Source organism: Zeus faber, assembly GCF_960531495.2.
Source record: "Zeus faber genome assembly, chromosome: 1".
Taxonomy (NCBI): domain Eukaryota; kingdom Metazoa; phylum Chordata; class Actinopteri; order Zeiformes; family Zeidae; genus Zeus; species Zeus faber.
The window spans coordinates 32,869,303-32,893,750 of NC_137193.1; the positions used below are offsets into that span (position 1 = coordinate 32,869,303).

General features: G+C 44.5%; 1 protein-coding gene across 1 annotated transcript in view; it reads right to left on the reverse strand.

Moving 5' to 3' along the window:
- Nucleotides 1-24,448, reverse strand: part of ptprua (protein tyrosine phosphatase receptor type Ua) — a 164,965-nt gene that overhangs the window by 102,002 nt on the left and 38,515 nt on the right. The window contains exon 2 of the mRNA XM_080002494.1: nt 5,290-5,418. Within this exon, the coding sequence (XP_079858620.1) occupies nt 5,290-5,418 (129 nt within the window). The remainder of the gene's footprint in view (nt 1-5,289; nt 5,419-24,448) is intronic.

A 24,448-nucleotide genomic window follows, 5' to 3' on the forward strand; every position in this document is an offset into this window, starting at 1 on the left:
CTATCGTTTTCCCACTCCGGGGCACGGATCAAAAGCCCTGTCCGCTTCTGAACGCCGCCGACCGTTTTAAGTTCTTGCCGAGCAAATGAGCGCTGTGTCTAACACCCCCCGTCGCCCCCATCCCGAAGAAAAAAAAGATAAGTTTGAAGAAGATAGCGACGACCCCCAGATGCCGCCCCACGCCCGCTCCACCTCCAGCAGAACTTCAGTCCAAAAGATGTGTGGAGAGGCCATGGGGGCAGCACTCATGTTGAAAAGGGGTAGGTATGCAAGACACCCACTCCATTTACCTTAAACTTGTTAACTGGCGCAAACGGCAACACTTGACAAAGTCGCAGCGTCCATAATCAAATTCCCTGCAATTTCCTTGTTTTTGCAGCAAAAAGAGTATTCCTTGCAGATGAACAGAATTGGAAGGAAGGTTTCATATTTCAGTTTTGTGTCAAGATCCCCAGGGCTCCACTAAAATGTATGCCCTGGTGTTGTCTTTTAGAACTGAATACATCTTTGTACTTCTCCAGTTGGAATCCATATGTTTGTTTTTTTATTTGTTTGTCATTTATCCTCACTACACCAAAAGAATTAAAGTCTTTCTCCATCACAGCAGTGCATACACTGTAAGACCTAGCAAGGACAGTGATCAGAGGGGATCACACATCTTGGGTTTGTTGCACAATAGGAGCCGAGGCTATATTCAAGATAATACCAAACCAACCTTTTCGCATGGGTCAAATGATAAGAAGAGTTTGACCATCTCAAATCACCAACTGGGGCACTCTTAACAACCCCTAAGACGAGAGTTTTTCCGTAAGATAAGTAACAACAATTTTCATTAAGATCTTGAAAATTTGTTCTGGGACGCCAGGCTAAAGTCCTATGGTGTATACACTAGGCAACAAACTTCCACAAAGAAAGGAGAATATTTTGATGTAAAGACAGCCCCTGTATGACGCTCTAACCCCGGCAGAACTCTCGCGTATCTCTCAAGTCCGGCAGATGTATGGTGTGGTGTTCACATCCCAAAAGGGCTACTTATGTGGAACCACAGCCAATGTAGAACAGACTGCACAGTATCACCTGTTTCAATACTGCCATTCTGGCCTTCCATCGAGTTCCATCCGAGGCCAAGGTGGTTGTGTTTTCCCCCTTGGACAGACGCCTCTTTCTTGGCCATACCAGTGAACCAGTGAGGACATTGGCCCAGCGCATGGCAGTACACTGGGAAGCCACGACGCGTTCCTCCTGCACAGTGCCGCATCATTGGTATTCCACTGGTCTGTGGCCGCAAATCAATATTATTGATCCACACGGTGCCCAATAAACTAAGCTGTTGTCTCAATTGCAGCCTCTTTATCGGCTCGGAAGGAATTTAAAGACCATGGAAAAATTATGTCAGGTGGATATTTATAGTGGCCATTTTGTTTTTATAGATATTCTAGATTGGTTTGAAATATGAGAAGGCAACTATTTTCCATTTCTCTGTTACCACAAAATCTAATCCTGAATAGATTTTGTGATATCCTCAGACTCTGCTTTTAGTGAAAATCAAGCAAACCTACAAATTAATGATGTTGCCAAGCAGCTATTAGATTAAAAAATAAGTAACATAAAGTAACATAAACACACAAAGTCTGTAATCAACTTGTCATCCCCCATGGATTCTGAATGAACGAGTAATAAGTAAATAAGTTTGTGTTAGAAGTGAGAAATACCCTGCTGAAGCCTCCAATTCGACAATGACTTTGTGACGATGACAAATTAATCTGAAACGTCCAGTGGTTTGGAGAGAGACCTCTTCCAAGCAGACAGATAGACGGATAGTTACACCGCATCAAAACACCAATCCCCAGGAGTCTGTTAACAAACTCGATCGCTTGATAACAGCCAATGAATTATGCAGCCCCAGCAATGTCTGTGCCCCCCCCCCCCCGACACTTCCTTTTCCCCCGCTGTGGCTCCTTCCACAAACAGCCAGTTTACCTGTAAAGGTGGGTGAGAGGGGGGTAAATTACACACAGGGTTATCATGTAGGCATGCGTCTAATAACTGACTGTTTCATGAATATAACATGGATATAAAATGTCACTGCAGATTGAAGCCTACCCCCCCATCCCATCCCATCCTACTCCCCAATCCGCCCAACAGATGCGCCGCCAACTCGTGTGAGACGGAGATGCAAGACTGGATCCCGGGGGGGGAAAAAAACAACCTGTCAGGGGCAGCAAAACGGGAACTGGAGTCGGAAGTAATGAGGCCGTTCCACATGGGTTGGTGGAGGGGGAGGGGCCCCGGTGAGCGTGCTCATGCACCCCACAGAGAGCTGCTACAGGTACGCAACCACTTCTCTCAACTACATGTGGAGATCAGTGGGTCAATTTGGAGAGTATCAATGTCAAAGAGTAAACAGAGGTCAGATGGTGAAAGCTGGGCCTGTTTTACAATGTCGATGAACATCTTAATCCATAACTCAGAGGTGAGTACATTTGTCTGGTGCTTCTCTTGACTACCGTGATGATTTAAACTGCTGATTTCAAATGTCCCTTTCCTTTGACGAGTGAGCGCCCCAATTGTCTCTTCTCACATTCCTTTCGTTAAGTTTTTTCAGATACCGAAGTTCTCCTGAAGAAGGCTGTAGATCAACACACCGAGAAACGTCAACAAGCTTTTTAACTGCAGAGTCTGTATACCCAAACCCAGTATCATGAAAAGTTTATTTTCAGACTAGCAACTAGAAAATGCAAGCTGGGACAAAGTGATTCTATGAATGGCTGAAAGTACACAAGACAAGGCTCCATTTGGGCACGACATTCCCAAGGGACGGGTCGTTCGAAGAGGGAAACATTCAATCAAGACTCAAGTTTGTATGGGTATTAAAAATCTGATGGACTCCACCCCAGGCGTCTCAGGAAGCCCTCCAACTCATGGGGAACTAAAATATCTCCCCGACGCTGATCCAGGAGCCAGCAACCTTTAAAAAACAACTCAACCCTAATCCCCATCCCGCGGATTTGCGGTCCCCTCCCCATGTTGGGGTCATCCATTTGTTTTCTGACCGGCGATGTTCCTCTGTCATATTTACTTGCGATTATCTTCTTGGTCTACATATTTAGCTTTTCTCTTGGTTTGTGATAATCGTCAGACTTACAAAATATGATGATGTAGTCAAATCCTGCATTCTCCTTGATGGTAAAAATCCATCCATCCTTCTGTTTGAGCAAAGGCTTTGAAGCCCTCGCAGGGAACAATGTGAAAGAAATTCATTTTCCCGCACTGTGTCGTTTGCCCTGTTTGAGCATAGCCTGCTCTCTCTTCCTCAGTCAGTCTCTACAAATCTCCACAAGTATCAGTACACATCAGATCCTTAGGATCGCAATATTTCCAAAAAATAGGATTGAATATCCCCTAACTATCTGAAAAGTTTTGACTTAAATTAAAAGGTTAGTGATACAGTCGTTGGAGGACAACAAAAATATGTTTGGAATATATTACTCTACTCTAAAATTTGATTGGATTCAACTAATTGTCATTGCACAGAGTACAAGTACTGAGGCAAAACTTTATCAAATGTATTCAAACAAAAGTGAGAAGTTGCACCTGGTTCTTGTTCTTACATTGCAAGCCAGTGGGCAAGGTAATAAATATGTTCAGACCATTTTTGGCTCATTCTGCATAATTATTGAGATTGCATTTTTCTGACACAAAAGCCACTGCAGCAAAATGATTTAAATGGATAAAAGGTGCTAGACTAAATAGGTATTGCATATGCTGATGTAATGCCCACTTTGACATGTTCATTTAATCTATTGGCTATCTACAACTACTACTACTTTCCACAGCGCCAGATTGTTGTTTTTTCCCATGAGATTCGATTATTTTTTACCAGGCAAAATTTCCCACCCTTTTTATTAGCATTATACACTCTTCCTGTTACATGGTGAATTAAAATGCAAAGTGCAATGCATGACTAAGCAGCTAAATGACTTGTGCAAAGACAGCATTTAGACACCCTACTTGAGTCTCAATGAGAACTAACTGCAAGAAGCCGAAATGACTGAACTGCTGGTCCAAATCCATCTGTCGGATAGAGAGTCTTCCTGGAGAAAAATAATCAAGGCAAAGAGACAATTTTAGCGTCTTTCATCCACAATGCTACGGCTGAAAATTTTTCTGTGGCATTATACTGTATGTGCGATTTAGGCACACCGTTGATTATTTTGAAATGCTTTTTAGGGGTGGACAGTATATAGTGCTGATCGGTAGAGCCCTCTCGTCTACATGTTCCATCTCAACACTGCATTAGTCTAGGATCCTTAAACTAAATCGGTTGCAGTTGGTTAACTTTATACAAATGGCCATTAATCATCATATTCATTTCCATGCAGGTTTAACAATGCATTATTTCGCTTTATCGATATATTTATGGATATTGTTATGCGGCTTTGAGAGAGAGCACATCTTAAGAGATGTTTCCTGGTAGTGATCAATGGTCTGTTAAATGAGTGGTCAATGGCTGATCACCTGGGTTCCAGTGACAATAGAAGCCCTTCTTTTATGTTCAATTATTGGTATATTATTTACATTTTTATTGTAACTTATCACCAGACCAACCCTGTCAAGTGAGACAACCGTGTCCAAATCCTCCATCTGCTTCCTCACTACAAGCACTGGACAGCCTCCATTTAATTAATAAACAGAAAAAAAAGACTTTTATATCAAACCACGGCTTTAATTTAAGTCATTTAATATTCCAGAGAAAAGAGTATCAGAGTCCGGCAGCCTCAGCAAACATGTGCAGTGGAGTCTGCTCCTTGCTTGTAGCTACGTAACATCTGGCTGAAATTCTGTCGCGGAGGACAAAAAAGTTGAATTATTTTAACTGGCACAAAAGGGGGAATAAATAACAACAAATACTTGAAGTTGCAGCTTGAATTTATTGTCTTTCATGAAAAAGTGTTTTTCAGAGATTTGTATTTGCTTCTATTTATTATTACAGTTTTGCACAATAAATGTTCTTAAAACCTCTGTACTATGTGAAATATGTCCTCGTAATACAGTTAAGAGTAAGTAATAGCTGCCATGCAGTTGCCATACCAGTGCTTTACCCCTTCAGTAGCATTCATATTGAAATTTTCAGAAAAACAAATATACCATGAAATATAGAGTTACAGCTGTGCTTCAGATCATACCGTTATATAAATGTTATGCCATACCATCCAGCCCTAGTGTTTATGGAGGTGTTTCACTTCAATTCCAGTTCTGTCCAGAGAGATTATTGCTGTGGAAACCTACCCTGTAGGAGGTCAGTCGTAGAGTGTGGCCAATTGTAGGTTCTAATGAGCTGCCAGTCAAAGTCGTCCTCTTGGCCTTGCCGGTACTCGCACAGGCTGGGGTCTGAATCCTCATCAAAGGTGCAGCCACCTACAGAGGTGTAAGGGAAGAAAGAAAAAGAGAATCAAGGCCGCGTCCTAAAATGATTCGGCTGATAGAACATAAAGAAAAAAAGCAATTCGGTAAAAGCCTATTTCTTCACCCAGTGTGCCAGTAAAAGAAAAGGTAAATGCCTGACACCCATTTGTGGAAAGAATATTGGAGAAATGACCGTTAAGGATCAATGCAGCATCGCTACGGGGCCAACCTTAAATGCCATAATACATCAAATTGTAGAGAAACCTTTTGGCTAAAAGCTAAATTGTGCCTAATGGTCAGTGCTGGGGCTGTCAGCTCCAGCGGCAGTCAGATTGCAACCCAAAACTATTTCCTTGCTTTCCACCACCATTCACTCCAATTAAACCCAGTGGTATTAAGAGCATGTACAGTAATGTTCACAGCTTTCTTCGGGTGGCTGGTGGAATTATGGCCATTTTAGGTGTTCCAACTCCAGGCTTTTATAGCTAACCGAGGACTTTCTCCCGCCGCCTTAGTTGGACCTCAATGCAGTCAGTGAACACAGAGACACAAAAGGCAAAATATATATAATGACATGGATATTTGAAGTCTAGAATTTCCAAAGATTGCTCCAAACTGCCAAAGCTGGCCCTCGGTCGTGTGCTAAACAAGATTGCATTACGACTTGGCAGTGGTGCTACAAGGAGCCACGCTGACAGCGTGCCAGGGTCGACTTCTGGAGTTCACCCCCTCTGTTCTACACCCCACATCGACCCAGTCCGCCCCGACTCCCCATCTGTTTCTGTTTCATGTGATTTGTTTCGCTGCTCCATCTGCTTTTCTTACCAACGCCCGTTGAAATTGATAAATGAATCGCTGCCCGGAAAAAAACAAATTTGCCAAAAACAACCAAGGCGCTCTCTCTCCATGTCTCTCTGGCATCAGCTAATATCAGGCTGCAATTTTCGCCGTTCCCGCTGACAACTGGCCGTGGTAAGCAAACCGGGTTGTTTTTTTTGTTTTCTTTCCGATCTGATAGTCTACTTTAGGAGAGGGCCGGTTGGGTGCACTACGCCTGTGGGCCAGAGCCTTCATGGGGTGATTTAGCGGGCCTCCCTTCAACAGGGAGATCCCTCCGGCTCCGAAAGGAAGAGGAAATGTCACCATCAGACATGATCCGCTGGTTCCTCCACCCCTCACAGTCCCAATCGTTAGGACTAATCTTTCCCATGCTCTTTCACTTTGAGCACATCAAGTTCCTCTCAGTTCCCAAATGCGCTTCCCCGGCAGCGTGAGGGCGCAGCCATGTAATTAGAAAAAGCCATGCGTGTCGTGGGAGTGCTTAGCGCCACGTGCCCGCACGTGCGTGTGTGTGTGTTTGCTTGAGACGGCTACACGGGAACGCTCACTCCAAAATGAATGAAATCTTAATGACTTTTCTCGGCTTTAAGCAAACAGAACACCGCAGCGGCCGTGCAGATGAATTATTTGTATTTATCACAGCGGCAGCAAAACAGAAGGTATCGACGCGGGACCTCCGCCACTCGGATTTCCAGATAATAGGAGCCTGTGCAAGGGGCGGGCGACATGGAGGAGTGGTAATTTGCTCATCAAGTCAAGATTGCACTGGTTCAGCGCAGTCCCCGAGCAATGTGCGACCACGCGGAGCCACAATAACACCCGCAGACGGGAGCCTCGCTTTGAGCACGTGGGGGCTCAAAATAACTTCAGTGAGCTACTGTCACGGCTGACAAGTCTCCTGGGGGTGGGAGAACAAAGAGGTATAAATAAATAAGCGCAAGAGAATGGATCACTCCTCACTTTAAAGATAGGAGAAGCAATTTGCTGAACAAGGCCTTGGCTTTGTCATGGAGGCTGGCTTGTGTTCGCATGTTTGGAAGGGATATTTTTTTTTGTTTGTTTGTTTTTTGTCCGTACCGTGCAACTTCCCATTCAGGCTTGCTTCAAAATCTCTCAGACTTCCACAGTTTCCCAGTCGTCGCGCATAGTACATCTTTCCCAGACTCGTGCACGTTTCAGCGGTTGACTTGAGAGATCGTCACACAAATACTGCGATTAAACTGAGAAGAACTGAACATTCTTCCAAAAGGAGAAAGAGGGGTCTCAGAGCTATACTAACGCTATATTTGACAATTCGGGTACAAACGGGTCACAGATTGATGTCCAACGAAGCGAAGCATCATGTCAAAGTGCTTCCATCAATGATAGGCTCGGCTTGTCAACGACTGGTTGAATTGTTATTGGTTTTGTGATAAGTTGAATGTATAATCTTCTCATGTTTAGCATTGCGGTGGTACTTTGTAGTGACATTCATTGTCAATAGCAAGCATGAGTTCTGGATTTTACCCTTCAGCTGGTCCAGGAAGTAGTGGGGAGCAAGGAAGGGGGAAGGGGTATTAATTTAATCCAATTAGTGCCATTTTGGGCAGGATCAAAGTCATTCACCTCGGGCAAGACAGCGAGAGAATGTGTTCAACGAGGGTTTCTCTCAGGCCACAGGAAGAAGCTCCGGATGGAAACGAGTGGAGAAGAGGTACGGACAGGTTGGCGCGCTTAGGCACTGAAACTTGGTAAAAGCCTACAGGGGCCTCGCAAAATACATCCTGACGGGAGTGGGGGAGGGCAGACGGTGGGGCCTCTTACATGGAATTTACTCTGGAGTGGGAACAACTAAATTGAAGGGTGAGGGGGAGAGAGAGGGAGAGGGAGAGAGAGAAAAGCAGGGGGATGCGTGAAGGGTTCTCCACCAAGAGAGGAAGAAGAGGGAGAAAAACAAAAGCGCGAGGGCTGGAGGTGAAGAGGACAAATTGGAGACGAGCCAAATAAAAAACACACGCATAATTCGAAAGCATTACTTTCACTATCAATCTGTCAAAAACCCATCTGAATTTTTCTAGTTCCTGACGGGGAGAAATCATAACAGACTGGCAAAAGCCTGCGTTCCGTCGATAAGTCATTGTAATATCCATGCAAGAAACATTTCCCCACAACAATCTCCGCCAGAAAATCACATACAGGTATATTGTGTAACCGGTTGGTCTGGCGCTGCTTTTATCAGAGCTTCTCAAATACCGCACGGCGGAAGCTCTGCTAGGACCCGGATGCCAGAGCGTTCAGCCGCTCCTCTCGTTTGTTTTTGAGATAAAGCCGAGTTGCCGTGTGATTTGAATTGGGCCGAGTGCAGGCTGTGCATCAGCCCCCGACACGTTTGCTTACAGAGAGGGGAAACAGGAGAGAAAGAGAGAGATAAAAAGAAAGAGCGAGATAGAAAGAAAGAGAGAGGCCTTCAGCTCATCAATACCAACAGCAACACTTCTTGGATGCTAATAACGCCCACTCTCCGTGCCAGTTTCATGGCCCTCAAGACGAGGACGACAGTGGGAGGTCAGAGAGTTGTGATGGTGTGTGTGTGTGTGTGTGTGTGTGTGTGTGTGTGTGTGTGTGTGTGTGCACGCGCGCGTTTCGTTTATATATTTAAGACACACGGCCCCACACAACCCCTTGAGACTTTCATCGTCAGTTGGCTCTAACCTAAACTCTAATGAAATCAAAGTGCAGACAAGTCGCAGAGTTCATTTAAATAATACTTTGGCTCTCAGGGGGGAGCCAATTCAAGCCCATCATTCTATATATTTTAAGTTCACTCAGTATGCCGACGTTATCGGTACACCTCGCTGGGAGTGATGAGCAGTAGAGCCCAACGATGCTAAATAAATAAAGTAAATATATTTATTTTTAAGTAAATCTAAGAGTTGTCTGTCAGAATTACTGTGATGTTCCACGCACACATTTAGAAACCATAAATACTTTGACGTTGAAGACTTGACGGACGGTGTTAGAATTTTGTAATTGGACATTACAGTCCATTTATGCTATTTAAAAACATGTATAAACAGCGTGAACTGTATGGGCATTAGCACATGAGAGAAGTTAATCACTATAAGCACAAAATCAAAAAAAAAACAAAAAACTCCAACCGTTTACTTTATGCTTCAGTCTTTTAGTTTGTGTATTGTGTGTGTATATTGAATGTATTCTGCAGATATCACAAGTACACAAGCCCTAAAAATAACTAGGGCTGCCGCCTGAAAGTTCACAAGTCGAATCATCAGCTGGAAGCCTCTCAGTCGACTGAGTTTCAAGTGGAGCAGCGTTCTCTTTTTGTTATTGTGCATTACAAAAAGAGGATAAAACAGATAGAAGCTGACAAAATGCACAGTCCTTGTAGAGAAGCCTGCATCTCTCAACACACGATTCGATTTGATTTAAACATATGTATGTTTTTGAGCAGTAACCCTTCCCTATCGGTCTTGATTTGTAAACCAAACACTTGTTTTTCAATAAGTAACTTTGAGTCCAGTCACATTTAATCATTAAAAATGTTATTTTTTTGTGTGGAATAAATATAAACTAAATATTTCATGCAATTCCATCGATAAAAGTAATGCTTGGAGCCGTAACAGATGATCCGGTTCACTGAAAAGAGACTTTTCAACACTACTGCAGGTGCGTTTCCTCTCCTCTGCCCACTGCGTCCGTGTCCACTCTGTACGTTCTTCTCTTATCTGACTTTTAAGCCTATTCTACTCAACACAGCATCATGTTCTGTTTAACATCTTTACAGTCTCTGTTCTGCCCTCTCAAGTGGCCATATTGTAAAACATCATAATTTATTCAATCAGAGCTCAGTTCTTCTTTAAATTAGTAGAACACACAAGCTGTGCTCCAGCTGAGCTCCGGAGGCTCTGGCGATAGTGATACAGTTCATTTTCAGATGACGTTACATTAGAGATCACATTCATGTCGAACAATATCAATTGTGTGGGTTATATTATTACCCACAAGATTTCGGGGAGAATCGCGAACCTCATTGTGATTTGGAGGTTGGAAATCGAACGCTCATTTTGATTGATTGACAGAATCGTGACACCCTGATGAACCAGTCATTGTGCTTCAGAGTAAAACACATCATGCATCTGTCTTGTCTCTTCTTTTCACTGCAACTTTGCATCCAGATTAATGGAATAACTTTAAAATGTAACAGCGGCAGTAAAACTATATTTCACTATAATGGTTACATTTTGCAATTGATCCGCGGTTCGCATGCGAGCCGAACCGTGGGGGGTGATCCGTACAGATCAACTATGATCTGTTACACACTACTGCTTCCTCCGTGCACCCCCCACCGAAGGGCCGAATATTCGCATTGAACAGCCGAATCCCATTCGACTGACAAAATTCTGTTGCGGGTACAGCCCTAGAAATAATTATTAATAACCAGACACCCATAAAAGAAATCCCCCATATGTTTAATGGACTGTCCCTCCCCCTCGGGTGCAAAGCTGAAGTGATGAGCGGAGCAACTAAAAAGTTCCTCAAGGATTCCTTGAACATTGGATGGAAGACAACTTAACAATGATTATTGTGTTTACATATTAAGGATATTTTTTATTTTATAATTTGCGGTGATGACGGAAATTACCTCAGCCCCATGTGACCGCGGTATTTGCAGTAATGGGGTTATCGTCACAGATTAGAATATGAAAAGACAAAGCTTTAAATCTTTTATTGATATTTTGTTTCCTACAGTAATAGTCCCAACCACAGTCGTTTATCTACGTCCACGTTTGATGGTCGATATCCATTTTCAGACTTTGATGGATGACACCATACTACTGTGTTCTTTTGACCTTTACGAGGAAATAAATGCGCAGGCGGCAGCTATAGCTAACTGGTTCGTCCCATCCATTTACCCTGGCCATTCCTCTTCATAAAACAGGTATCAGGGATGAAATATAGCCATTGGCAACTGTCCCGCCCCCCTGTCTGAAACAATTCAACGTCTGTTATTGCTCAGCTCTTCTCCCGTTGTTTTTACAACCTAACACCCGCTCCCTTGTTTGTCTATTTTGCTCCGTTGTCTTTTTTTTTTTTTTTTTGGGGGGGGGGGGGTGACGACTAGGGTGTCCTAGTACCGGCCCCCTTATGTCACATTCAGGGCCGGTCGGGAGCGGGCAGTAAGATTGGCACCACGGGGCGTACGCTGGTGTGTGAAATTCTTTCATTACTAATCCACGCTGGTTCCAATCCCACACACACACCTCATCCCCATCCCCCCCTCAACAAACCCGACCCAATGTCGTCTGGCTAAATCCTGGTTGATCGTGAGGCGCCGATTAAGTAGTCTGCGAGAAGCTGAACAGCAGGACTCAGAAGTGTTAGACAGCAAGGGGAACACATTTGAAGACATTAATATATATACATATTTATATACACACACACACACACACAATTAAATGTGAGGTAAGTACTGGAGGTAAGTTAAGGTAAGTTTCATTAGGAATGATTTAAATGTATTTTTAATACAACAGAGACAATTAACATTATATAACTGTAGAACCCAGAATCACGATTGCAACACCATTGCGGTCCCCTGCGCGAGCTCCTCCAGGTGCCATGACATGTCAATGCATATACTGTATGTGTGAATGTATGTATACAGAACACACACACGATTGCTTTGGGCCTGCAAAATGCAACGCATGTAATCGGACTTCACTGTTGGTGGTTTTCTAGTTATTTGTTTGCATAACTTGAAATTCATGCAAAAACAAAATTTTAAAATCTTACACTTACATATATCTCATGAGTCATATGTGCCTAAGTGATTCTCAGTTCAACCAAAATTGTTTGGCCCCAATACATATACATTACACCTGATAGATGCAACACCGCAATAAGGAGCCCAATTACAACCTCCATCGATTTGTTTAGGGATCAGGGAGCAGCGACTAGCGATAAGCTCGCTGTCGACGGAGCAGACTTTCCTGATTAGAGGATGGCTCTATCCCCCTCATTTTCATATCTCTATTCTCCCCTCCGTGGGGATATAAATTATGAGGGCCCCCTCCCCGTCTCTCGCAATTCCAAGCGGCTCTCTCAAAACCCATCGGAATTGCTTCATGCTAATGCTATTGTGTCCGGAGGGCGCTGTGAGCTCTCGGGCCGGTGAATGGAGCTCTGATGAGTGGAAGAAGAAAAGAAACAAAAAGAGTGGACCCCGGGTCCATCGGGGGTAATTAGACGGACGAAAAGGCAGCGTCTCTCTTTGTGGGTGTCGAGCGGAAGTGAAATGGAGGATACACTATTGTTACATATGAAAGTTTAATCAACGGTGCTCGAGGAGACAGTTTCCTCCCATGCGGAAAAAGCTGCATCAAGTAGAACTCTGTCTTCTCCCTTTTTATTTTCACCTGGAACAAAATGTCTGACCCAAACGCATTACTTGAAAGTGTATTTCTATTAAGCGACAACATAATTATTTTTAAAAGCTTATTCATCCCAGATTCTGGACTCCTCGCTTATATTATGCCTTGCCAAGATTTTACTTGATGTGGCTCTATATCGAGCAACACATCCGATAGTAGAGGACACAATAGAATGCCTCAAAATGCAAAGTAGCAGGACAAATAAAAATAAAACCCCTCCCAAAATCACCCATCTACATTTCAAAGTTGAGCGCCTTGAGTTTGCCTTCGCTTATGGTAATGATGTGCATTGATTTAGGAAACATGCATGATTGCGCGATGACACAACAGCTAAACAGTGCCCAAAGGGTCCCTCGCCGCCCCCCGTCGATGTTAATTTCCATACAATCAAAAGGGTAAAAATAAACACGGAGCCTCGGCGGCATGTAAACACGGGAGCGAGCGCTTCGCCATGGGGCGGCGATGGCCTATTTGCACCGTGGCGTTTGCCCCAGCCGTGGTCTTGGGGCTTCTTCCTCGTCCTGGCAGTGCCTGCTACGCCCCGACAAAGGCAAAGACAAAACAACCCCTGACCATAGACGCCATTACATTTCTTGTGTTTATTTATTAACAAGGGAAGAAAATGAGCAGCAGAGAGGGTTGAGAGAAATGCCAAAGCAGATGCAGGCGGGGATGGATGCCCTGGTGAACATGCCCTGGTGTCAAGCCAACCAGGACATCTCCCTTGAGTCGTTTCCCCATCTTGAACATTCCTTAGAATCACATCTTACCACACCCATGTCAATTTACATCATTAAGGCATCCTATGGTTACATGTTTTGTGCATTTATGTATAAAAGACAAGGTATCGCTGTAAGATTCAGTTGTACAGCCGTAGTCTGTAATTTTCCACCACACTTCCGTGACTGAGATACCCCATTCTGAATATAGATAGATATGTGTACTTATCTATATAAATGTTGTTCCCCCAGACACTACACATTAAATTTATAATAAAAGTGAAGTCCCTACATCTGTCAACGCTCTACCTTAACTCATATTCCAGGTCTCATATTTTCACATTCCTGCACAAATTGTACAGCTATTTATTTTAAAAAGAGCCATATATTATTTAAAAGCCATATTTTACGGGAGCAGCTGAAAGAAGGAGAAGCAATTTTTCATTTTAAAAAGCCATGTTTAAAAAGCCATATTTAAAATTTTTTTTTTATATACTGATCTTGTTTTCTTATTGTTCTATTTTACATTTCTTGCTATTCTATACATCAACCACCAAGACAAATTCCTTGGACATGCAAACTTATTCGGCCATAAAGATGAGTCTGATAATCATAATAACATAACAGACAGACAGATATTGTTTTGTAGCAGAAAGTCCCTGAAAAGCACCAAGCAAACCTCCTTTTGTAACATCACCCAAACGGCGCACGCGCACGCACACGTTAAGCCTACTTATCAGGGCCCCCTAACTGCATTAATGGGAGCCCCCCTCCAAGAGAGACCATGTCTCCCCAGAGAGAGCATCGCTCTTTCTTTGCTCTGGCTTAATTACAGCGCGCACTGCAGACACAGAGAGAGGAGACGAAGAAGAGGAATAAGAAGAGAGGGCCCTTTGATTCCTATGCCCCCCTGGAACACTCCACTCCTTATCCTTCCGCTCCCATTTACTGGTGCACTGTGAAAAGACAACTTATACATGGGTTTCACATGTCCTTGGTGGTAGTGACCAACAGCTGTTTTGGGGATTGTTCAGGTTCCCGTTTCAGAAGGTTCTAAAAAGGCCTAAAAGGCTCCTCAAACGTTCAGTCATAAAGGAAATGCATTCGGGAGTTACCAGCCGCGTTATATCCACTCCAAGCAGCATCTCTTTTGGTTTAGTCGACAGAGTCAAACACAATTGCGCCATGCAGTCTTGAAAAACAAGCACTCGCATACAGAATGAGAGGCTTATACACACAAGTGCAGTTGCTTACTTTGATACTGAATATACCATGTACCCCCAACCTCTTAAAAAAAAAAAAGACACAGTTGCACTTCATTATGTACTGAAAGCAAGTAAAAGATGGTTCACGCCAGCCTTTTCCCCAAAATAGGTCTTTTAGCATTTTCTGGGAAAGGCAGGGGGAGGTGAGCGAGAAGGAGAGAACAAAGGAACGAATGATTTTATTAGAATTGTTGGACTTGGAATTTCTATCCCAGATTTTTTAGGTTGAATCTTCTTAGAGGAACCCCTCCCCCAAATAGAATGCATTAAAATATTATCAGCATATCAATATAACCCCCCCATTTGGAGATTGTTTTGTTTTGAAATCATGTTTTTTCTCGCAGTGCACATTCAAGGCAACATGATGGCTTCTGTTTCTGATGTCCATTCTCTTAACCTTGTTTCCAGCTAAAGTTTCTCAGTGTAAATAATTTTAAGAACAGGTCTACTGCAGCAGAGGCCCCCATTTGAGTGGAAGTACAGCAACAGCGTCACCGGGGGAAACCAAGCCCTTTATGGCTGAGCGGGTTGGCGGAGGACAGAAGCATTTCTCCGCTAGCATGTTGCACCATCACCAAGCGAGTACCAGAGAGCAAGAGAGACGGGAGAAGAGAGCAAGTCATGTCGAAGACCCAGCCCCATCAGCATCTTCCATTTCAGGAGGCCAATGCGGAAGACGCAAGGGCATTTTTGCACCCCGGGTGTTTCTCAGCTCTCCACCAGGCTATTAGCCGAGGCATTAGGCATTAGCCCCCGATGCAAAGCATCAAAGCGCATCAACGAGGACGGATGGCAGGCTGGCCTAGCCCAACATCAACAAGGCAGGGAGGCGATGAGAGGGCAGCGAGCGTCAGTGAGACATCAGCCTGGTGGCAGCCCAGGCTCATAATTAGCGCTCTCAAGGGGCAACAGTGTTTTCACTTGACCTCCTCCCCTTGCGTGCTCAGTGAGCAGGCTTCAGTATCCACGACTCAACCCCCGTCCTCCGACTGACCACATTGGCACCGCAACGGTGGGTGGGGTGGCAGATGATAACGTCTCTGCAGCCTATAATTAGGTGCTTGAGTCATATGGAGGTGAATGTCTGAAACAGAGATTGGACGCGGAATAATTTTGTCTGTTGACGTTGTCCTGTATTATAATGAGAGTGCCCACCAGCCCCCTACTCTTCCCCAGTCCACACCGACCATCTGGGTCAGAGGAGCTCCCCTTACACATATGTCTGAGCGCACACCTATGTAGGTGCACTTGGTTGTGTTTAATGGTGTGTGTGTGTGGGGGGGGGGGAGGGGACTCGCATAACCTTATAGTGTCGGCCCATCTTCAGAGCATTAAGCAAGAAATGAAAGTTTATGGAGGGCTAATATACATTATGACACTAACGCTGGCGTACAGATAATATTTTAATGCATTCTATCACTCCAGCGAGACAGACTGACAGACAGACAGACAGACAGACAGACAGACAGACAGACAGACAGACAGACAGACAGACAGACAGACAGACAGACAGACAGACAGACAGACAGACAGACAGACAGACAGACAGACAGACAGACAGACAGACAGACAGACAGACAGACAGACAGACAGACAGACAGACAGACAGACAGACAGACAGACAGACAGACAGACAGACAGACAGACAGACAGACAGACAGACAGACAGACAGACAGACAGACAGACAGACAGACTGACTGACTGACTGACTGACTGACTGTCTCTCTCTCTCTCTCTCTCTCTCTCTCTCTCTCTCTCTCTCTCTCTCTCTCTCTCTCTCTCTCTCTCTCTCTCTCTCTCTCTCTCTCTCTCTCTCTCTCTCTCTCTCTCTCTCTCTCTCTCTCTCTCTCTCTCTCTCTCTCTCTCTCTCTCTCTCTCTCTCTCTCTCTCTCTCTCTCTCTCTCTCTCTCTCTCTCTCTCTCTCTCTCTCTCTCTCTCTCTCTCTCTCTTCACAAGGAGAGAGAGAGTCACAGCCCAAGTACTGTTCCAATTCAAAGTACGTGCCAAGTCCAGTCCAAATGCCCGGATGTGGACTTGCTCCACCCATTTTATCAAGGACGCATTGGTGGTGACTTGTAGGGACTTGGGACAGCCAAGTATCCCAGAATGCATTTCCCAGAATGACCATCCTGCGTCCTCCCGTCCCCGGGAGTCTGTACTCCTGAGTCGAACTTGCCAAGTCTGAACTACCAATTCCGCAAGTCCGGACTTTGTGTACTTGGTATTGAGAAACAGCTACTGTTTCAGGGGTGGCCAAACTGGGCATTTGGAAAAGCAGAAAGAAGGCTGTGAGGGGTCAGGGGTCAGTAGACCCGGCCCAAATGACGATTGGTCTACTCTCAGCCTGCATCAGGGTGGAGTTTGAGTATTACAAACTGACGGGCAAATTGGATACTTTCAAAAGTGTTTGGGGTGTTGGGGAGGTGCTGTGCTCTGTCCAGGATGATTCCCTCATTATTAACCCGTGATTTTCCTGTGGTAGCTGTTCTCTCACTCTCTCAACAATGGGGATGATGATGATGAGGTGTAAGTCTGTGCTGCTGTTCTGGCTGATTCTTCTTCCTTTGCAATGAGTCACTTTAACGTCAGCGCGCTGAATGTGAACGGGGTGAGAGACGCAGCTAAGAGGTCTCTGCTGTACGAGCTGATGGACCAGAAGAGGCTGGATGTGTTGTTGGTGCAGTAGACTCACAGCGACTCAATGAGGCTGACTGGTTGAATGTCAATGAGGCTGACTGGAAGAGGGAGTGGGGGGTGCTGGGGGGCTCTTTTCTAAGAGCTTTGCCCCTGCATCCTTTGAGGTGGAGGAGGTGGTGGAGGGGAGACTGATGGTGGTGAGGGCAACATTTGAACACTATAAATTTGTTTTTATAAACGTGTACGCTCCCACCACAGGACCACACAGAGTTACTTTCTTACAGGTTTTAAATAGTGTTTTATGCAAAATTCACACTGAGGAGTTTTTGTTTTTAGGAGGAGATTTTAACTGCACCGAGAACGATCTTTTAGACAGGAACCACCAGCATCACAGAACGCAATGAGGCAGCTCTAAAACGAGAATGAGTTAACAGATGTGTGGAGGAGAACCAACGGGGATAGAAGACAGTATACTTGGGCGCACTGCAGAGGCACTTCATTATCGTTGGCTAGACTGGACCAGTTTTACTGTTTTAAGCACCATTTTAACATTTTAAAGGAATGTAAAATGGTGCCTGTTGGTTTTACTGATCACTCTCTGGTTGTTTGCCGTGTTTTTATCGCCAATGTAAAGCCTAAAAGTGCATATTGGCATTTTAACACCACCCTATTATGTGACTCCAACTTTAAGGATGCTTTTAGTTTTTTTTGGGAAGGCTTAAAAACAGAAAGCAGGATTTTAACTCTTAAGACTGTGGTGGGACTATGGGAAGAAGGAGATAGAGCAGCTCTGTCAACAGTACACTCTCAATGTCACACAGGACATCACAAGATCTATGAAGGATGCACCAGTTAGGTTCTTTTTTAACCTGGAGAAGAGGAACAGGCAGAGCAGGTTCATTCACGCCCTGAGATCCGACGCAGGACATGAGCTCAAGAGGCCGGAAGAGATCCGGAGACGAGCCGTGACTTTTTACACAGAACTGTACAAAAGTGAGTACGAGGAACAAAAATAACTGTTTTCCTCATTTTGTTGGAATCTGCCCAGGGTCCCAGAAGACATCAGTGCAGTGTTGGGGTAAACTCTGAGGATCTGCAGGATCTTGCCACGGCCCTGCAGAGCATGAAGGGAGGTAAGGCCCCCGGCATCGACGGGATTCCTGTGGAATTTTATAAAGAGTTCTGGGAGGAGTTACGGGAGGATCTTTTAATGGTTTTTAATGAAGGTTTTAAGGATAAATTATTGCCAGTCAGCTGCAGGAGAGCAGTAATCACTCTCCTACCAAAGAAAGGAGACCTGCAGGAGATCAAGAACTGGCGTCCTGTGTCCCTTCTGTGCCCGGACAATAAGATCCTGTCGAGGGCGCTGGCCAACAGGCTGAGGGAGGGGATGGACCTGGTAGTCCATCAGAACCAAACATATTGTGTGCCTGGTAGGTCTATTCTGGATAATGTGTCCTTAATTCAGGATATTTTGGACATCTCTAGTTCTTTGGGCATTGAAACTGGGCTCATTTCGTTAGACCAGGAAAAGGCTTTTGACCGGGTTGAGCACCTTTACCTCTGGAAAACTCTGGAGGCTTTCGGCCTCAGCCCTGGTCTGATAGCCATGATCCAGGTTTTGTACCAGGACATTGAGAGTGTACTGAAGATCAATGGAGGACTGAGCGGCCCTTTTAAAGTGTGTAGGGAGGTGAGACAGGGCGTGAGACAGGGCTGCTCCCTCTCAGGGATGCTGTACTCTCTGGCAATCGAACCATTGTTGTGTAAATTAAGGACAAACATTGAGGGTTTGTCCTACGCAGACGACGTCATTGTTTTAATAAAAAAGCAGGATGAAATCAACAAACTGGAGGAGATCGTCAAGGATTTTGGACTGATATCAGCAGCAAAAGTCAACTGGGACAAAAGTGAAGCGTTGGCTGTGGGCAGATGGAGGGGGGGACTTTTAAAACTACCAGGAGGCTTACAGTGGAGAAGAGATGGTTTTAAGTATTTAGGAGTGTTTTTAGGGAATGAAAGTATGATGGGGAAGAATTGGGAAGGGCTTTTAGGAAAAATACAGGGCAAGCTAAAGAAATGGAGGTGGGCACTCCCACAGTCGCCTACAGGGGCAGAACGCTGATCATCCACAACCTGGTGGCCTCACAGCTGTGGCACAGAGTGGCCTGTGTCCAACCACCAGACCTGTTAATAAGGAAAATACAGGCTGAGTTAATGGACTTTTTTTCGGGGGGGGGGCTTCCACTAGATTAGGAAGGAAAACATTTTTTTGCCAAAGGACGAAGGGGGGCACGGTGTGGTGGACAGCAGAGTGGCGACTTTTAGATTACAGTTTTTACAAAAGTTTTTAACAGGATACTTTAATGTTTGGAACCAAACAACTTGGTCTTAAAAAGGACTGGGAAGATGGGACTTGACAGCTCGTTGTTTTTAATGGACACAAGTCTTTTAAACACATCGGGCTTACCCCATTTTTTTCATGAACTTTTTAAAGCCTGGAGTGTTTTTAAAAAAAGGAAAACCGCACATTCCCTCCACTGGCTCCTGGAGGAACCGGTGATCGGAGGAGCCAGGCTGGACGTGCAGGACGGGGCCACTCCAGGACTGAGAAGTATCCTGAGGGAGGCAGGGGTCCTGACCCTGAGGCAGGTGGTGGCGGCGGCGGGGAGCGACCTGCAGGACGGCGAGGCCATGGCAGTGCGGCTTGGGGTGAGGTCCACTAGGATCATACACCTGGTGCTCAAGAGGTGGGGAAAGAGACTCATGAAGGAGGAACTGGCCCTGCTGGAGGAGTACGGGAAAACTGCCAGTTTTCACTGTTTTTCAGAGTGCGACAGACTTTCAGAGCTTTTTAGTGTTTTAAAGGAAAGTTTTAACCTCTTTAAAGCGGAGTGGTACAAAAATGCTTTTATTTTTGGGGTTAAATATTACAGAACCAACGCAGAGAAATGGCGACTGTTAAACCTTTTAATAGGGGAAGCAAAGATGGCGATCTACATCACGAGAAGGAACAAACAGAGGAAAGGAAAGCATTTTAGCAAAAGTGTTTTGAGCGTTGGTCAGGGCCAATGCTTAATTGATTTTAACTTTCACAAACTGATGAAGAGTCTGAGTGTTTTCATCAAGCTGTGGTGTTTTAATGACATCATCTGTTCGCTGGTGGAGGACCACTTGTGCTTCCAGTCTGTTTTTAATGTGTAGGGCTTTTTTATTGAACAAAGTGTTGTTTTTAAATGTCTTCAACTGTGAACTGGAGAAAATGTTGAAATAAAGATGTTAAAAAAAAATCTCTCTCTCTCTGCCCTACACCAGCCTAGCACAATTCGGCCCCCGGGGAATGGCAGGGAATAAAAATATATATACACATATTGATTCCCAAAGAGATATGGAAGTCGAACTTTCCACTGCATATGATCCTTACCGTGGTACGCTTGGTGTGGTTGCTGTGCGGATAACAAATAATGTTCTTTTTTCTTTCCCCTGCATTTATATACAATAATGAGGACTAAAGGAAGCACGAGGCAAAAAAAGGATAAATTATTGATGAAGGAACTTGACTTTTCACTCCCTGCATCAATGATGTAGCTTCTCACCTGGTTGCTTTGATTACACTTACACATTGAAGAATACATCCTGCATTGATCGTTGTTGGCCCACATTGTACAACTTTCTTTTTCCAAAAGTGAAAGGAAAGCAGCCCAAGTGTGGAACATATACAGTACAGTCAAATGGCTGCAACACTACTTCGAGTGCCCGTAACACATTTTGTCTTAAAAAAAAATGTTAGAAATACTGTCGGGCAAATCAGCGCCCGTGCAGCTTGACCAAACCCCTTGGTCCGCCACACACTGACTGACTTACAGTATGTTGTGCATTATCATTCTTGCAATTATGACTCTGGACGTTTGCTTTCTCTTTGGAGGAATGATTCATCCCCACCACACACAAACAATAGGCACTAGACACAAAACTGCACTTTACCACTAAAAGTGGTAAAGCTGTGCTACGTGAAATTTGAGGAAAATTACAAAAAAAATAATCTTGTCGCTGAGAACGTAACGATCGGGGAAACACTGACAGGAGCGAAAGCAAGTATAACAACAAATAGTCATGTCTGGCCACAAAAACACAAAGACATCGCTGTCTCTACTGCGTTGGCCTCCACCTTTTTGGTTAATAGATTAGACTAGGTCAGACTCTCTTCACCAGCCACTTGTTTATTCTCTGCCATTTTTGTGCAAAACAGCAAGCCACAGCATGAAATTCTGAGCTGCTTGCTACTCTTTTATAGCAGGGGGAGTTAGCCAAAAACCACACGCAGTGGCAGATTGGGAGATGATTCTCAGGGTGTAGGTGGTGTATTTAGCATCACCTTCACATTACATTGTCTTCTGATAAAATTGTATTAATCATTAACGTAGATTTAATATTCATCAATAGGATTAACTGTAGATGTACGTTAGCTACAGCTATTGGCCTCTACATTGAATGCTACAAGATGTGGGGATGGGTGATATTACCCTTAAATCACACCACCCCCACACCACAATGCTTTTGATCATTTTGGAGCAAAAAAAAAAACAAAAAAACCCAAAAAACCTAAATTAGCACATTGTCTGAGAATATGAAAAGACACAAAACGTCCCCTTCAGCCAAACCGTCACGTTCAACAGGGCGGAAGATGAACCTTCAGGGCCCCAGCCTTTGCTCTTAGTCTGGGTTTTGTTTGTCACAAATTAACAGTCTTTTTAAGTTAATTTTCTAAGTTGTTGGCTGTTTTTTTGTTGGTGTTTTGTTTTTTTGAACTCACTTGCTCTTCTCCCAGGGGCCCCCCCGTTTAAAACAACACCAAATTGGCAAATCAAATTAAATGCAACGAGTAAAACGAAATTGTCAAACCCTGAGTGTAAATGTTATGCGTGAAGGTAATGTATGTGCCTGAGTGGGGGGCAACATAAGTCTTTGGCAAGTCAACATCTCACCATACTGACTTGTGTGTACAGATTGTATATTATAGGTTATATTTCTATATTACATTACAGTGACGTTGAGGGCTTCCTGATTTTTTTATATCTTGGCTGCTGTAACAATCAAATTTCCCCTGAGGGCCTCAATAAAGTGCGATCTTATCTTATTAGATTTGTACAGTGCTCATCTCCGCACGGGGGCCTATAACTGTTTCTAGCAAATTGGATATTTAAGGGGGGGGGATCAAGAACTACAAGTCCAATTTCATTTAATTAATAAAGCCAGACCGCATTGCGCCTCTGATCCAAGAATCACTCCGTTAGAGTTTGCGTCAAATTTATATGGATGGGGAATAATGTTTGAGGTCGCAAGGAAGAGAGGAACGTTAAAAAGTTGGCCAAAAATAATTAAGAATGGATGAAACTTGGAGTCACCGAGATTGACAGGGACGCAGCCATATTAAAAAGACATTCATATATGGAGGAATTATTGCCGCCACCCAAGGAAATGAGACACGCATGCAGAAAGTGAGGATGTGAATCGAGAGGCACCTGGCAGAGTTGTGGTGAAGAGACCCGGGTGAGAGAATGAAAGCGAAAGGAGGGGAGGGATGACGGAGAGGGGCTGAGACAGATTTCATGTTGATTTTATTCAGTCTAATGATTCATCGCCTGCATCAAGGGTGTGACTCTGTCGCCTCACCACCGCCGCCACCGCCACCACCAGGTGGATGGTTGAGAAAAGAAAGCAGAGGAGGTGGGTTTACGAAAGGGTAGATGTGACGATTGGGTTTTGGATCACTTAGAGAAATGTCTTTTAATTATCCGATAAACAACCTTTACCTCCAGTAATGCTTTGGATGAAAAAAGTAAAATAAAATAAAAAACAACTGCCTGATTCCCACCCGACCCAAACACACACCCAGGCACACTCCAGCACCACCCTCTCAATTCTCTGCCGCCTCTAAGGATGCAAGAATTAGCTGATCTCCACCCTCCCGTTACAGCTGCGATAAGCTCAGAGTCTAGACGCCACATACCACTTCCCAACCCTCCCCCGGGTTGTTCGTCAAGGAGCGGCTCATCAGGACGGAAATGAGAGTGAAATTGCAGGAAAGAGAAAAGTGGGGTTCGGGGAGTTGGGAGGGGGGGGGGGGGGGGGTGAGGTGGGAGCGGGAGGCACTAGAGACGTCACGAGTGACTGATGAAATGGAGGATGTGTTTCATGCAACAGTGTGCCACGTCAGCTGTGTACTCTAGTAAATTTATTCTCAATGGGGCAATGCAACAGAGGGCTCTGGAAGATTGGGTGGGGGTGGGTTTGGGGTTGGGGTGCACGGTTTCACCTAGGTACGGTGCTGGGGAGCACCTACAGTTACTCCTATTAATAAAATTGTATCAGAAGACTTAATGCAATGTGAAGGTGATGCTAAATACACCGCCTACAACCTGAGAATCATCTCCCAATCTGCCACTGCGTGTGGTTTTTGGCTAACTCCCCCTGCTATAAAAGAGTAGCAAGCAGCTCAGAATTTCATGCTGTGGCTTGCTGTTTTGCACAAAAATAGCAGAGAATAAACAAGTGGCTGGTGAAGAGAGCTTTGGTGCCTTTTGTGCATCAATTTATGGTGAAAATGTCTTTACTAATGTAAAGGAAAACAACATTCAGGCACCAGAATCAGGCATTCTGTATTGCTTTCAGATATTTATTCTCCTGTGGATCAACTTTTCTCATTAAATATTATCCCTGCTGAGTCAACACACTGCACGAACGCTCCGTATCGATTACACACATTTTAGTATTTATTTTCATCATTAGGTCTGTCAGAAACTCATCGGCAGTGATCTCCTACGACCATGATGCACTTGTGGATATAAAAGAATTCCCTGAAAGAACTACATGGGACATTTTATCCGCTGATCAAGAGTGGCAGGTGGAGATTTTACGCGCCAACACTCTCAACAAAGAAAATAACAATGGGGTGGGCCGATGCAGGAAGCACAGGAAGCACAGTAAGTGAGGCGGCATTCGGGTCAGAATGAGGACGCAACCTTACAGTCAACCTCTGCCCAGCATCCTTCTTGCCAATCTCCAGTCCCTGGTAAACAAGATGAATGACCTTCGAGGGAGGATTAAATTCCAACGGGATATGAGAAACTGTTGCGTCCTCTGCCTGGCGGA